Source organism: Limulus polyphemus, unplaced genomic scaffold (genome assembly GCF_000517525.1).
Source record: "Limulus polyphemus unplaced genomic scaffold, Limulus_polyphemus-2.1.2 Scaffold1063, whole genome shotgun sequence".
Lineage (NCBI taxonomy): Eukaryota > Metazoa > Arthropoda > Merostomata > Xiphosura > Limulidae > Limulus > Limulus polyphemus.
In genome coordinates this window covers 285185-300426 of record NW_013666673.1, presented here as the reverse complement: position 1 = coordinate 300426, position 15242 = coordinate 285185, and the positions used below count along the sequence as shown (strand labels likewise).

The following is a 15242-nucleotide window of genomic DNA, read 5'->3' as shown; positions in this document are numbered from 1 at the left end:
AGCACGCACACTGCTGCTTCTTGGCGAGAAACCCCCAAGCCACAATACAACATTCCACCAATTAATTCTACAAACTACAAGATTTTATGTTGTAACAATACTCTCTTAAGGCAACGAGAAAAATACAGAAGGTTTGAGTGATGTGACATCAAATTACAACATTTGAACTACACATACAACGTACAACTCTTACTGAGTTACGTAGCAAAATTTGTCATAACTATCCCCTTTAAGTTAATTACTTTTTAACACTTGTTATGAAAACTAAATAATCATTAAATATTAGGTCACTAAATGAACTAAATAATAACTCTTAAACAGTCTTGTATATCCAACAAAGATTGTCATGGACAAGGCTATGATAATGGTGCAAATATGCTTGGTGAAAAGAATGGTGTAAAAGCAAGAATACTTCAAATCAATTCATGAGCTTTCTCCTGTCCTAGTGGTAGTCATAGTTGGAATTTGACCTTAAATGATGATGCTTCATCTTGTACAAGGGCTCAAATATTTTTTGGTTCACTTCAAAAGCTTTATATTTTATTTTCAGCATCCTTAAGCAATGGTATGTATCAAAAGAAAAGGTCAATATTACCCTAAAACCACTTTTATAATCTAGATGGGAATGCCACATAGATAGTGTGAAAGCTGTTCAATTTCATCTCAAAGAGATATGTGATGTTTTATTGGAAATATTGGCAAATTATAAGGGCAATCCCAAACTTCATAGTGAATATGATTCTCTCATTAATAAGATTATGTCTTATGATTTTTAGTATCTCTTATTATAAGGTATGATCTTTTAATTAATATAAATACTATCAGTAAATTATGGCAAGGTAATAACATGCATTTGCACAGCATTGTAAAGCATGTAAAAGACATTTTTAATTAGATTGGTGAATATGGATCAACAGGCTTTGAGTTAGCACTTTCAACTGCTAACAATCTGGCAGAAAGTTTAGATATTGAAAAATAATTCAAAAAAGGGAAATAGCAAATAAAAAATGTTGAATTATGAAAGTGACGATGAATACACTAATGATTCTAAAGAAGCATTCAAGATTCATTACTCCAATGTTATTGTTGATACAATCTGTGTAAGTACTGAAACCCAATTTGAGGCTCTGAAAAATATGCAGAAAGTTTTGGATTTTTATATGATATGCCAAAACCTCACACTATTACAGAAAAAGAAGAGCTTTGCAGCATTGCAAAGATTTTATGATTGTAGTTAGCTCTGAGGGTTCATGCGACATCAATGAATTAGAGATAAAGAAAGAAAATAGTGCTTTGCAGGATTATACCACCCAATACCAATATAAGCTGGACCTGAAAATTTATCATAGAAAAGTATATGTAGCACTTTGCATAGTTCTGACTATTCCAGTTACTGTTGCTTTGGCAGAAAGAAGTTTTTCTTGTCGTAAGCTTATCAAAACTTACTTCCATTCTATCATATTTCAAGAAAGATTGGAATTGCTGACAATGTTATCTATAGAAAATGACATATAAAACTCTAATTTTTACTGATCTGATTAAGGACTTCAGTGCATAAACGAGGAGAAAAACCTTGTTTAATAAATAATGTCAGTAATGTAAATACTTGTTATACAAGTTAGATTAAACATTTGTATATATTTTACTTACTGATGTATGCAGTGATATATTTTTCATTCCATAACTACTGTTTATTTATTTCAAGTGTCAATTTATGAGTTGCATAAATTATTTTGGAAAATAAATAAGCCAAACGTTTGAAAATAAACTTTTAGGAATTAGATTGATTATCAGTTTCCTTCAAATGCTAGTCACGTATAGCTACATTCAGTATTTCAAAATATAGTGCCTAGCAACTTCCATAGCAAGAATTACCTATATAAGGGGCCGAGGGTGCCCCGTGTTCCATATACGCCTTAGGCCCCACAAAATCTAGATCTAGCTGTGCTGGATAGGCCATATTTAGAGTATTGGACCCCTTGCCTTAAGAAGGACATTAAATTGTTGGAAAGGGTTCAGAGGAGAGCTACTGATTGAGGTGTTTAAGATTGTTAAGGGAATTGAATATATTGATGCATCATCATCTTTTTCATACTTTATGATAAGAATGGTAGAACCAGGGAATGCATAAATTTTGGCGGGGTAGGAGTTATCTTAAGCTAAGATAGTTTTATTTTTCTAACATGGTGGTTAGTCTTTGGAATCAGTTGCCTTGAAATGTGGTTGATGCAGTAAATTTAAGGGAGTTTACATAAAGGCTTAATAAATATTTGATTGATAAGGGGTGGCTTGCAGTATTTTATTCTTATTTTAAAGTTTAGTTTCATGAAAGGGATAGCCCAAATGAACCAATAGGTTCCTTGATGCATGCCCTTAAATTATATGCTTGGTCTCATTAATACATTATTTATTGGGTTGACCAACTAGCCATCAATATAAACTATAATACCAAACAATATGCAAGTTAACCTGAACAAAACTTACAGAGTTGTGACATTTCAGCACAAGCACATAATAGATTATGTGACTAGTATATACATTTAGTATCCTAGCTGCCAGCCCCCATAACTTGTAAAGAAAAAACCCATAATAAAAACCATGACTAGAAGCAAACTTCTGCTGGAATTTTGGTACTCACTAAAATTCAGTCAGTAATGATTATAAATTTTTGGTACTTGATATTCCATACTGTACTGTGAGGCCAGCTACGTCCTGGTAAAAGTAGGTATATATATTTATGTACTTGTTTAAGGACAATTTTGCCAATAACTAGTAACATGTAAATATATGAATCATGTCTTATCAATAATTAACTAAGAAAGTGACTATGTGACCATCAGGCATAGAATGAAAAGGAAAAGAAGAAATAAATTAGTAAATGCCTAGCATTACAGTAGTCAACTCTTCAGAATGAGTCGTTTTGATAATGACAGAAAAAAAAATAGTAGGAAAATTAGCTTCTTCATTGGATTTATTTTGGACCTCTTTTCAAGTAAAATCTGCATATAACAGTCATTTATTTAATTATTTATTATTTGATTGATAATGTCAAGGTGACTTATTACCTGTTTCATTAACTATTTCCCTGCTACATTTATAGAAACAATAAAACACAAAAAGGCATATGTTTTAATATTTTATTAATTATTTCAAACTACAAACTAGTAATTTTTTGGAAGTTTAAAGGATACCTTTTTTTTCAAGGTGGTACAAACTCTCGTGACAGCTACTGCTCTAGAGGAAGGGGAGATATATATGTCCCTATGACAGTAAAAGAGTTAAAGAACTTTTATTTTTCAATAACTTTTTATACAATATACCTTTTTTTTTACTTTCTCTTAAATTTCACCAAATTTTATATATGTTCTTCTTTTGAGGCATATTTCCTATCAAAACTGTTGTAAAGATGATAAACACTGCTTCATTTATGTTTTTAAGTGTCGCTGCTAAAGTATAAGTTAATCTTGGAAATGGTTGTATTATACAGTAGCTGAAAACTTCCTACAAAATTAAATTATTAAAGTAAAAAAGTTAGAGTACTTTATATTACTATTTTTATATAATGAAAGTCTTTCAAAACAAAACACCTGGGTTTCTGAAAATGACACCTTTTAAAGATTGCCAGTTTTATTAATTGTACATGAATCAGTATCAGTTTTCATATTATACCTAATTCTAATTAACTTAATATTAAGAATTTGTAATTTCTTTGTACTTTCTTTTTTAAAATTTAACATTTTCTTTACCTGAGATTTCTTGCACATACCACAAGTCTTGAAGAAACTTCCACCTCAGTATGTATCTAAATGTGTTGTACCATCCTATGACATAATCGTCATAATACTGTAACTCTCCACCAGATGGAAGGTGACACAGTCTCCATTGGTAGTAACCCCTGAGCATTACTACATGATCATAGGCTCATTCTTGACAAGGCACCAAGTGCAGAGAAGTATATATCTATCTGAAATACATTTTCAGATAAGGAAAATGTTAACTCACTTCACCACAACACAAAGAGCTGGAATCCCACAATTATCAGTTACCAAGATAAGCTCCTTTCTGAAAGAGTTACAGAAAGCCTGTAGGGTGCAACTTCCATGACACTGGGAATCACAAAATGCAGCAGCATCTAGTGGAAGATTGCATCCATTGGAGTTTTATTGTTAAATTACTGTGATAGAACAGCAAAAGATATCAAAAAAATACAGTGCTGGGAGTTACATGTCGACGAGGTATGCGTAATATAAGATACAAATACTTTAATAACAAGTGGAGGGAGAAGGAGCCTTCACCGGTGTCCCAAGGCAAATCCAAGTCCCATCTGGCTGAATAACACTAATGTAGCATTAAATAAAGGCAGTCAATCAAAGCATCTAGTAACTCAAGAAGCACAAAATAAAAACACTTCTGAACACAGGAAAAGAATGAGCTTGTGATCATGTGCTAGTGCTCATGGGGATTACTGCACATGGAAGTTGTTTCCCCCTTTTATTGGTGGAAGGCTACATCATAAGCTGATGCAATACACACAGACATGTATAGTGGTGGGATTTGTTCAAGGCTTGTGGCATGGGCAAGAAATTCCACAGCAGTTGTGTGTGAGGTAAGTAACAATTTTACAATAACTGAGATTGATAGTGGAGTTCTTTTGAATGAATATAGCTGACATAATAATAATAATACCATAAAACTAGTCACTTTAAATGTATCTGATTTTTAACAGTTATGAGCAACATTTATCCTCAAAACGTTATTTTACTAACTTCTAATCTAGGGTATATTACAGATTTCTTTTTATCAAATATAATCTTTGGCATAGAGGCCTTATATGTGTACTGTGATTTGCCAAACCTCTGCTTTGGACTGCAGTTTTACCTATTCAAGGGTCATCAACACAGCATAGGTAGCAAGCCTGTATAATGGTGATGCACATATAAGATGTATGGGGATTTTGAGTCCTTTTAAATTCACCGTATAGTAACCTAAATTGATTTAAGTGTGTGAGAATAATGATATTATGGCATTGTGCTAATTTATTATTTGATATTATACAGACCAACTATTTGATGATTATATTACAGATTTATTTTATTTTCACCTAAGGTAAAACTCAAATCTAATCTGTGATGCGGAGGCTTAATGCACTCTTTGATTTGTTGCACACTCTGCTGTGTATTGCAATTTCACCTATTCAAAGCCCATCAGCACAGCTTAGGACAGCAAACCAAAGAAATACAATTAGGCCTCTTATTATGGTGATACATGTGTAATATTTATGGGGTTTTTGAGTGCTTTCTACTTTAGGTGTTTGATGACTACAGTCAACCCATATACTGGTATAAAGTCTAACAAGGAGCCATTTCAAACTTTGAAAATGTAAGTAATCAACATTAATAGCATCATGTTGAATGTAGTATGGAAGCATATCATAAACTATCTTATTAAAAACAATTTTAAATACAATAAAGAAGTTACGCATAAATGTTTTTATCTTTCAAATAATAAATTGTTATTTGTAGGTTAACTAAGTATTCCTTTGAAATGGAATGAAAATGTTAAATAAAAAGTATGAATTGAAATCTTTTTAATGTAAAATACTTGAAAAGAAATGTAACCTAATTAGTAATTGTGGATTATAACTAAATCATAATATAAAGGATGGTCCTTGTTTGTGTAGTATAGTCACACAACATTGTATTACAATCTCATGAACATAGTCTATGGATTTAGGACAAACTCAGGTTTTTCAAGGTTGCCAAATCTTGAAAAATATTATTGGTATTATGACTGAAAATATAGCTGACAATGAAGGTACCCAACTGATGAATCAATGCATTTTAATCATTAAAAGTTTTGTTTTATGCATACTCCTAGTTAGGCTGCTATATTGTATTGGCTGCAATAATTACTTGGTTAATTCTAAGTTCTGATTATTCAGGTAGCTTGCTTTGATCAAAAGTTAATGATAGTCAGTTCATTTATTATTAAGAACTAAATTATCAAAAAGAACTGAAATTGCTTTTCACACATTTATATCTAGAAAAAGACAGATTTAGAAACCTTTTATGTGACATACTTGGATAATTGATTAACAGTTGTTTCCTTGGGCAACTGTATTTAAGTCTGAAATTCTGTTTTAAGTTTCAGATCTCAATAAATTAATAATTATACGTTCACTTATGGTTAAGTGTTTGCAGTTACAACAGGTTATTACAAACTTTTTGGAGTTTTTCTGCTTTTCTTTAATGAGTGTGAGCATATTATGAAAGTACATACACATAAGTAACGTCATTCTACCTTGTAAGAAAAAAATCTAAAATGTTAGTTTTACTTATTATTTGAGGAATGTGAGAATGTTTTAAGCATTCATAATGAAAGTGCATTACATACTTATCTTTTCATATATTTCAGTTACAGACTGCCATCAGATGAAAAGGAAAAACAGACTTTTGGAAATACTCCTGTACTGGCTTGTAGCCTGGGGTTGGAAAAGAAAGGAGAAGTTCATGTTGGAGATGAAGTGTTTGCTGTTATTGATGACTGAACATTTATTACATAGTTTATCTCAAGTACTAATTAATCTCATTAAGTACATCAGCTTATGTTTGTTGCTCTAAAATTATTGTAGTTTTAAGCAAATTGTAGAAACATTAAAAAATAATAAAAAAAGTACCTAAGAAATAAAATAATATGGGCTTCACAAAAAATATTTCATTGCTGTAACTTATGCACATAAACATGATGTATATTATGTTTTCCTGAAAAGTAGTACCCAGATTGTGATGTTATCCTATGACCTAGGTGTATAATTTATATCTAATCTGAGGTGCCTGGCTTCCACTTTCATGTTAACAAATTGATTAAAATAATGAGCAGTAAAAAATCGTATCACATACTTTTCAAGTTTTCATAAAATTTAACATGTGACATTACAGAGGATTAATTGCATGATATAAGAGTAACTGGAATATGTCACTGCAATTTCATGGTACATACTACACATGACTTGTATAATACCAATGTATTTGATTTGTGGCAAATTTCAGATGTTTGACAATACACAATGCTGTTAGGGTGATTTATAACAGGTTACTCACATAATAAAATTGTTAAACAATGTAGAGTTAAAGGCTGCAACATTTCAAAGAATGGTGCCTTCAAGATTATCCAAGGAAGAAAACAAATTCATTCTGTAAAGCATTTACAACAGCAACAAGCTCCATAACCACAACCTAAAGTAATCTGGAGCAATGTCCTTGTCCACAAAGTGAAGGCTATGTTTACAAAATTAAACTTTTCAAACCTCAAAATACACTGCAATAAAGATGCATATATCACTTGGCACCATTAACAAAATAACAAAAATTTTAAATTCATGAAATATCATACTATGGAAAGATTATAAAACTGTATGGTCTGAGATTAATCTTACCATATTCTTCTGATAAGCTTATTGCAATAGAAGTTACAGTGTTGGGAAATTGTGTATAATTATGGTCATCAAAATAGTTATAATAGATGATAATGAAAGAATGCAATTAACCTTCAGGTAGCACCATGAATTATGTTTAACTTGTATTAATGTATTTGTTGGCTTTTATACTGACAAATGACTTTTCGTGGATACTGATTGCATAAATCTTGTCTATCCAGATAAGGTATATATCTGTTGAAGTGAGAGAAAAGCACAGAATAAAAGAAAAAAATTAACCAAAGTTTAAATTAAATACAAGGTTTTAAATGATTATATGTTCACTTAAATTTTGAAACTATTTGTTATATAAATTTACTTTTGGAGATTTAGTTATCTATATGGGTGTAACTGCAACATGCTTGGTTAATTAATATGCAGGAAATTACTTTGTAATTGTTTGGAAACCACTATTTATAGTTGTAATGTACCAATCATTCTTAGCAATTTATTTCATTGACAATGCACTGTTTAGAATTGATTTTTTTTTATAATTTTAAACGTTTCATGTTTGTTATGAAATGTTTATATAATTTAAAAACTATATTGCTTGTACTATTTGAAAAAATTAACACAGGTAAGACACCCCTACATAATGAAAGGTTTGAGGATTTATTGTATGAATTTTAGTGTTAGAACAAGTGCAGAAGGAAATAGCCATACAAATTCAACAAATAAAACTAAATGTTTTTTTCTTATATTGAATTTCACATTTCTACAAGCTGAATATCTGAGCTTAACATTGTTCAAACTGAAACTAATTAGATGAAGTAAAATTGCATTGAAGTGAATCAAAAGTGAATAAAGCTAATGTCAAACTAAATATACACTGAAGTGATTGCAGGAAATGCAACCTTAAGAAGCAGGCTGACTGGTAGGAGGATAAATAAAAACTTACAGCAGCTTCTAGGTTGACTTTTCTTTTTCTGAAAAGCAGTAGAATGAAACATTAGGAAATGGCACTTTTCAAAATTCAACAATACTCATCAGCGTTGGAACTACCATGTCTGTTCAGTGCTTGCTGTAAATCTTTGAATGCTCTGTTGTGTTTGTGATATTTCCAAGATGAACATAGACACACACAAAAAAAGAGTTGCTGGTATAGCTTTTAATGTGGTTATGGATCTCATGTTATGTGAAAATGTAAGTGCTCTAATGATTCATGTTTTTAGAGAAGATAATGCTACACAGGATGACAAACCTTACAGTGTTTTATAGCTGGATGTTATTCAACTCATTAAAAGGGTGAAGCAAGAAAAGCTCTTCAAAACTGTCTCTCTATATTCTACTGTATTCAGATGTTCTCTTCAAGGAACACTTTTGACTTAGTTGTACGTCAGTAAAGGTTAATCACTGTTGATTGCTTTTATACTTGTACCTTCAATTGTAAAACAATGCATAAAATAAGTATTTTAATTTGTATTATGTATATTTTACTACATAATAATAAAATTCACAGTTTTAATGACATATTTAAAACCAAAGAGTTAGTTTTAACATATTTCACTCCGAATTTCAGAGGTTAAATAATACATAATGTTTAGGGGCAACAAGGGAGCTATTGATCTATCTCAGCTGTCCTATACTCTTACTTCTAAGCTAAACTAAAACTATTAAATAAATAAATTTTTTAAAAAATCTTAAAGCCAGCCCTTATCATTGATATAGTTATCAAGCTTTCTCATAAACTCACTTAAATTTACTGCCTCCAAAACATCAAAAGGTAACAAATTCCACAGGTCAACCATCCTGTTAGTGTTAGAAAAATAAAATTGTCTTAGCTGGAGATGATTCCTACCTTGCCAAAATTTATATTTGTGTCCCTTAGTCCTACTATTCTCACTGTTGAATATGAAAAAAAGATGATGCATCAACACTATCAATTCCCTTTATAATCTTAAACACCTCAATCAGATCCCTTCTAACTCTTCTTTTTTCAAGAGAAAATAATTTCAGAGTTGTTAATCTTTGTTCGTATAACGACCCATCAACCCCAGGCACTATTCTGATAACCTCCTCTGCAGAGCCTCTGTTTGCCTTTGGGAGGCCCTCTGCAAATTTGGGGTTGAAGGCCTCAACCAAACATTAACAATCAAAAATAAAGGGTCATTAAAATGAAATATTGGTTCTCAAGCAATTCTCTGTTTATATAACACTTAAAAGTCTATCACCAATATTATATTTTTGAAGTAAATTTTCATAAACAATTTTCTATGAAACAGCAATATATATATATATTTCCTTTGAAGTTAGCAATTCAAAATGCAAATTATATACATTAATTTAAACCAATTGGTATCAAAATATAATTACCTAAAATAATTTTTTCTAATCTTCTTCGCTGCAATAAAGAGTCTATAACTTTACTGTAATTAAGTTTTTGTCCAAGCTGGTGTTCAATAGAGACTATGGCCAAATTACATAATCGTTCTTGTGACATGGTGGTACACAAGTATGTTTTTATAAGTTTTAGCTTTGAGAAAGAGAGCAGAAAGAACTGTGTCAGGCATGGTGAGAAGTATATGTGATGCTACGGATATATTTGGGTATGTGTCAGCCAATCCATGCTGTGTAATACAGCTTAAAGTAAATGTCTTAGACATGTCACCTCAAGCAGAAATCCCTGTGCTTTTAAGTTGTGTTATTTTATTTTCATATATCTTGCAGCAATAGCAAAATAGTGCATCTCGAGAAACTGAATAAATAAGCCACGTTTGCATATATTTTTCACCATTTATGCATTTCCTATAGTAATTGTTTACAGTAAATCATCTATTATTTTTTATTAGTTGGGAAAGAAAAATTATTTATTCTTTTGGGTGCAATCTTACTGTTTCACAGATAGTAAGGTTTTCAAACAAATCTGGCCATTTTGCTAGATCTTGACTTCAAATGTCTTCTGCTGAAGCTGATGTTATTACTTATCAGCAATTAATGAAATTCTTAAGAGTAGAACTTGAGATACTTTTATATAAATACTTAGAACAATTAAAGTATCTGTGTGATTAACCCTAGAATGCCTTCAAATGTCTTCTGCTGAAGCTGATGTTATTACTTATCAGCAATTAATGAAATTCTTAAGAGTAGAACTTGAGATACTTTTATATAAATACTTAGAACAATTAAAGTATCTGTGTGATTAACCCTAGAATGCCAGCATGGAGTCAATATGACCCCACTCAAGTTAAACCTGTATACTAACCATGCTGACATGTTAGGTTAAGAAGCATCTTACGTTCATAAAACATCTGTATACTTAGAAAGTTCATGTACTGATAACTATTACTTTGATATACTAATAATATGTTTTTCATTAAATGCATAGTGTTGGGATGAAGATGGTATAAGCCCTCTGGTTATAAAGGTATTTTTACTATACTGATCTTATAGGTATTTCGTTTTTTTATAGCATATAATAAACTGATTTCCACTTACTCAACACATAGAGGGAGATCAAAAGTATCATTTGAAAAAGAAGTGTTGGTGGCTCTTTGGCTTTTAGCTAATCAAGTCTTTCTGTGTAGTGACAGATCATTTTGGAGTTGGTATGGGCTATGCACACAGAATTTTAGTTAGTTTTTGTAAGAATGTTTCTCATTTTACTAAAATATTCATCATTTGGTCAACAGAATGTTCTATGTCACATTTTAAGTGACTTTGATACACTTGGAAGAATTAAATTCCCCAATGTTACTGGAGCCACTGATGGAACTCACATTGCAGTTAAGGCATCTACAGAGAATAATTCAAGTTACTATAACCAAAAAGGTTACAGTTTGATAATTTTACATGCTATATGTAATGCAAATAAAAGGTTCACTGATGTTTTTGCAGAATAGCTAGGTTCTTCTAATGATTCCAGGGTATGGAAAAAAAGCCCAATAACTGTTCCATAATGGAAGTACAATTTTAAGGCAAAATACACATCCGATTGGGAATGTTTCTTATCTCTAGTCAACATTCTTGATGGTAACTTAATAGGTAAACATAAACATATTAACTATGCTTCAAGCTCTGAATGTATAGTTATTCAACAAGAATTTTGACTACTGAAGAGGAGATTTAGAAGATTGAAGTATTTAGGTATGCTCAAGATAGAAATGGCTTGTTGAGTAATTGTTGCATGTTGTGTTCTTCACAATATATATATTGAAAATAATGATAAAGCACCAGAATTTGACAATGATACAAACGACGTTGGTATTGATTCTAACAATGATCCATTTACAGTAGCTGCAAACAAAAGAGATGAAATTACAGACATTCTTAAAATGGACTAATAGCTTGGAATTATTAAAAATTATAGAGATGCTTATGTATGGTGCAAACCTTTTTTTGTGTGTGTGCATATTAAAATTATATTAAACCTTGTCTATTTTCATTGTGGATATATTTGATTTGAAATATCACACTTCTCAATGAAAGCATATATTTTCATATAATTTCCCATACATTACTAAATTACAAAACAGTTTACATTACACAATGGGAATTATAAGGTATAAGGAAACAAATGTTCATCTTCAACACTGCATTGCATATTTTTTTATAATTTCATAGTATTAGATGAAAAGAAAATTACCCAATCAGATACAGGGTATCGTTTACAGTAAATTAATAGTTCTAATACTGAATGGTTTCTTTACCATTGGCTGTGGTTTCGCTAGGTAGTAGATAGGGACAGTGGCCAGGTGGATAAGGCGCTCGATTCGCAATCTGAGGGTCGTGGGTTCGAATCCCCGTCCCACCAAACATGCTCGCCCTTCCAGCCGTGGGGGCATTATAATGTGACGGTCAATCCCAGTATTAGTTGGTAAAAGAGTTGGTGGTGGGTGGTGATGCAGTTAACATACAACTGTTTAGTAAATATTTTTTTATTGCTGAAACTGCATACTTAAGACAAAGTCAATTACACATTCTTAAGCCTGAAGAGGCCTTTAATAAAACATTTTCCGAATTTCTAATTTTTACAGGATATAACTTGTTTTCTTTATCACAATCTGTTCTAAGAACATTAAAAAAAAAAGATAAAAAATGCACTTTAATAGGAAAGGATTAAAAGAGGTGTGGACAAAACTATAAATGTTACTTTCCTTAAAAAAATAGTTTCAACTGGCTTCTTTCCTTTCTTATTCTATTTTTCTGTTTTCTATATATTTTTAGAACTTGTCAATGGCTCTTTTGAGTTGGATAGTGCTGTTTTATAGCCCTTCTAGCAGAAACAAGAATTTCAGATGTTACTGGTGTTATTTTCTTTTGGCCTAGATTGCCCAAGTGATTCCTCTAATTTGGACTGACTAATTCTTGTTTGTTGAGCTATTGATGATGCCAGAATTTCTGCAGGGGTCATACTTGCTTTACATCGTAATGTAGCATCAATAATGGAAATAAAATTCCACTTTATTGCACTTTTTCCACTAGTGTTCTATTTGTCTTTCTTCTTTCTATAAGTGCACGTTTTGTTCCTCAGTTTCATGTTATGGGGCCAGTGACACTGAAACTTCCAGTCTTCCCAAGTACATTGACTACATTTGCCCACAGCTTTTGCTTTATACATTTTGGCCTTTCAAACTCTCCTTCAAAGTTAAGCCTCATCTGAATAACTAGTAGTTTTTTCTTCATTCCAGGAAAGCTGTATGTAAAATGTTTTATAAAACCATGAAGTTAGAGACTTAGACACAACTATAACAATGAAGATCGAAATTACACAATAAAGCAAATGACATAAGAATCTGAGATAGGATACAAACATGGTTTTAAAACCATGCTCATTTGACAACAATTGTACTTTATTTTTCTTGCATATATTTTTATTGAAACACATTTGCCAAGTATAAATTGCCAAATTTACATTACTGAAATAACATGAAGTTCAACTGTATGCTATAGAATTGCAAAAAAGTGTAAAAATATTACTTGCTGACTTTGACATATATATACTAATCTTTATAATTTTTTTATTCTGTTTGTATAATGAAATATTAAAAGTAGAGATGATATTTACCTAGTTCTTTGAATGTCAAAACTTTGGGCTCCTTCTAAACTAACTAAATGAACAGAATAAAAGTGTTTGGAAGAAAATAATACTGTCAAAAAACAGTATATTTTAGTCTCATACTTCAATATAATATCAAATATTTACAACTATTAATTCATATGCTTTAAGTTGTAACTGATTTCTCTATACCTCATTCAGCAGGAAGGTCAGCATCTAGACTTCTTAATGGTTGATCATCACTTACGAGGAGGGAAGGTTATTCATTTTTATCACTGATGCCTGTTTTTGGAATATTTTTTAAAAGTCAAAACCCTCTTACATATTCATTGCCAAACCATTTTGCTGTAACTTAGAGTGAACTGGTAATCTGTAGTAAAGAAAAAATATCAAAAGAAAATTATACACCTAAAATCGTAGAAAAATACTTACAAGTTACACAAATATACATAAAAATAGTCTACACGATATTTAAAAACAGTTACTTAATATGAATTTGAGTATCACATATTAATCTGATAATTAGTTAAATATAAGAACATACTAAAAGTAAAATTATAGCAATTACACCGAGCCAAGGATTTGTTATAACATACAGTAGTTAATAGTACTAGTATGTAATACTACTAGTTATATATCTCTATGGTCATAATTTTTGTTACATATAAACGTTACTGAAATGTCTCAAAGTGGGTTCCTCGTCATCAAAAAAGTTGACTTTGGAAACACTAATATTCAACAATAAATTAAGGTGCAACCAATCAAAATTAGGCAAAATTTTTGGAAATGTTGAAGGAGCAAGCAACACACGTGCAGAGTAGATAAATGGGAAAGGTAGCATGGTAAATGCTGGAATGTACAAAGGAAGCAATCCACACCCTCCTTCACTGCTCCCTTGAATGTAGGAGGTGAGATCAGTTTTGCATTGCCCATGTGTGTTTGTGATCTTGGTGTAGATCTAGTGAGTTGCCTCATGGTATGGTATGGACCAAACATGCTTGCCCTTTCAGCCGTGGGGGTGTCATAATGTGATGGTCAATCCCACTATTCGTTGGTAAAAGAGTAGCCCTAGAGTTGGTGGTGGGTGGTGATGACTAGCTGCCTTCCCTCTAGTCTTACACTGCTAAATTAGGGACAGCTAGCGCAGATAGCCCTTGTGTAGCTTTGTGCGAAATTCAAAAACAAACAAACAAACCACCTTGGTAGATATTGCGCAGCAAGCCGAGTACAGTATTATCCCTGTAACAGCTTTCAAATTGATTATCACCGCAGGTATCCTTTACTGAGCATGACAAAGGTTTTAGTGTCATACATTCAAAATTTTATTAAACTATTTTTGTATTTGTTATACCAATTAAAATAGCTTAAAATCTTAGCTAATAATCCATATTTTAATGGTATTTATAATTTTTGAATTCTTAATTCTACAAGGCAATATTTAAAAAAAAAATCCTAATTTCCACTAGTGTAACCCACCAGACACATTTTCTCTTGGCATGTCATCTGCCATATTTAATCCACCACCTCTCCAAAAAGTGAAATTAAACATAAATTACTCTCTATGAAATCGTTATTGCTCAGACAAACCATAATTTTTAAAGTGTTCAATTTTGTTTGGTTAAAGCACTATCAATAGAAAAATCAGACCCTTCCTGCCATGCCTACCTCTCACATCCTCTCTTTCAGAATTCGTTAGGAAAGACTTCAGTGCCCACTGACTCCATCCACCATGGAGTCCTAAATGGGGATGCACTACAATGCAAAAACCAAGCA

At 31.5% G+C, this 15242-nt stretch overlaps 1 protein-coding gene and 1 pseudogene across 1 annotated transcript in view; both read left to right on the top strand.

Moving 5' to 3' along the window:
* The window catches only part of LOC111086399 (mitochondrial amidoxime-reducing component 1-like), a 54207-nt gene extending 45317 nt beyond the window's left edge, over positions 1–8890 (top strand). Inside the window, exons 4-5 of the mRNA XM_022389050.1 lie at positions 5308–5379; positions 6415–8890. Coding sequence (XP_022244758.1) covers positions 5308–5379; positions 6415–6547 — 205 coding nt within the window. The 3' untranslated portion in view covers positions 6548–8890. The remainder of the gene's footprint in view (positions 1–5307; positions 5380–6414) is intronic.
* Positions 7497–11714, top strand: LOC111086397 (annotated as a pseudogene).
* The last annotated feature ends 3528 nt before the right edge of the window (positions 11715–15242 follow it).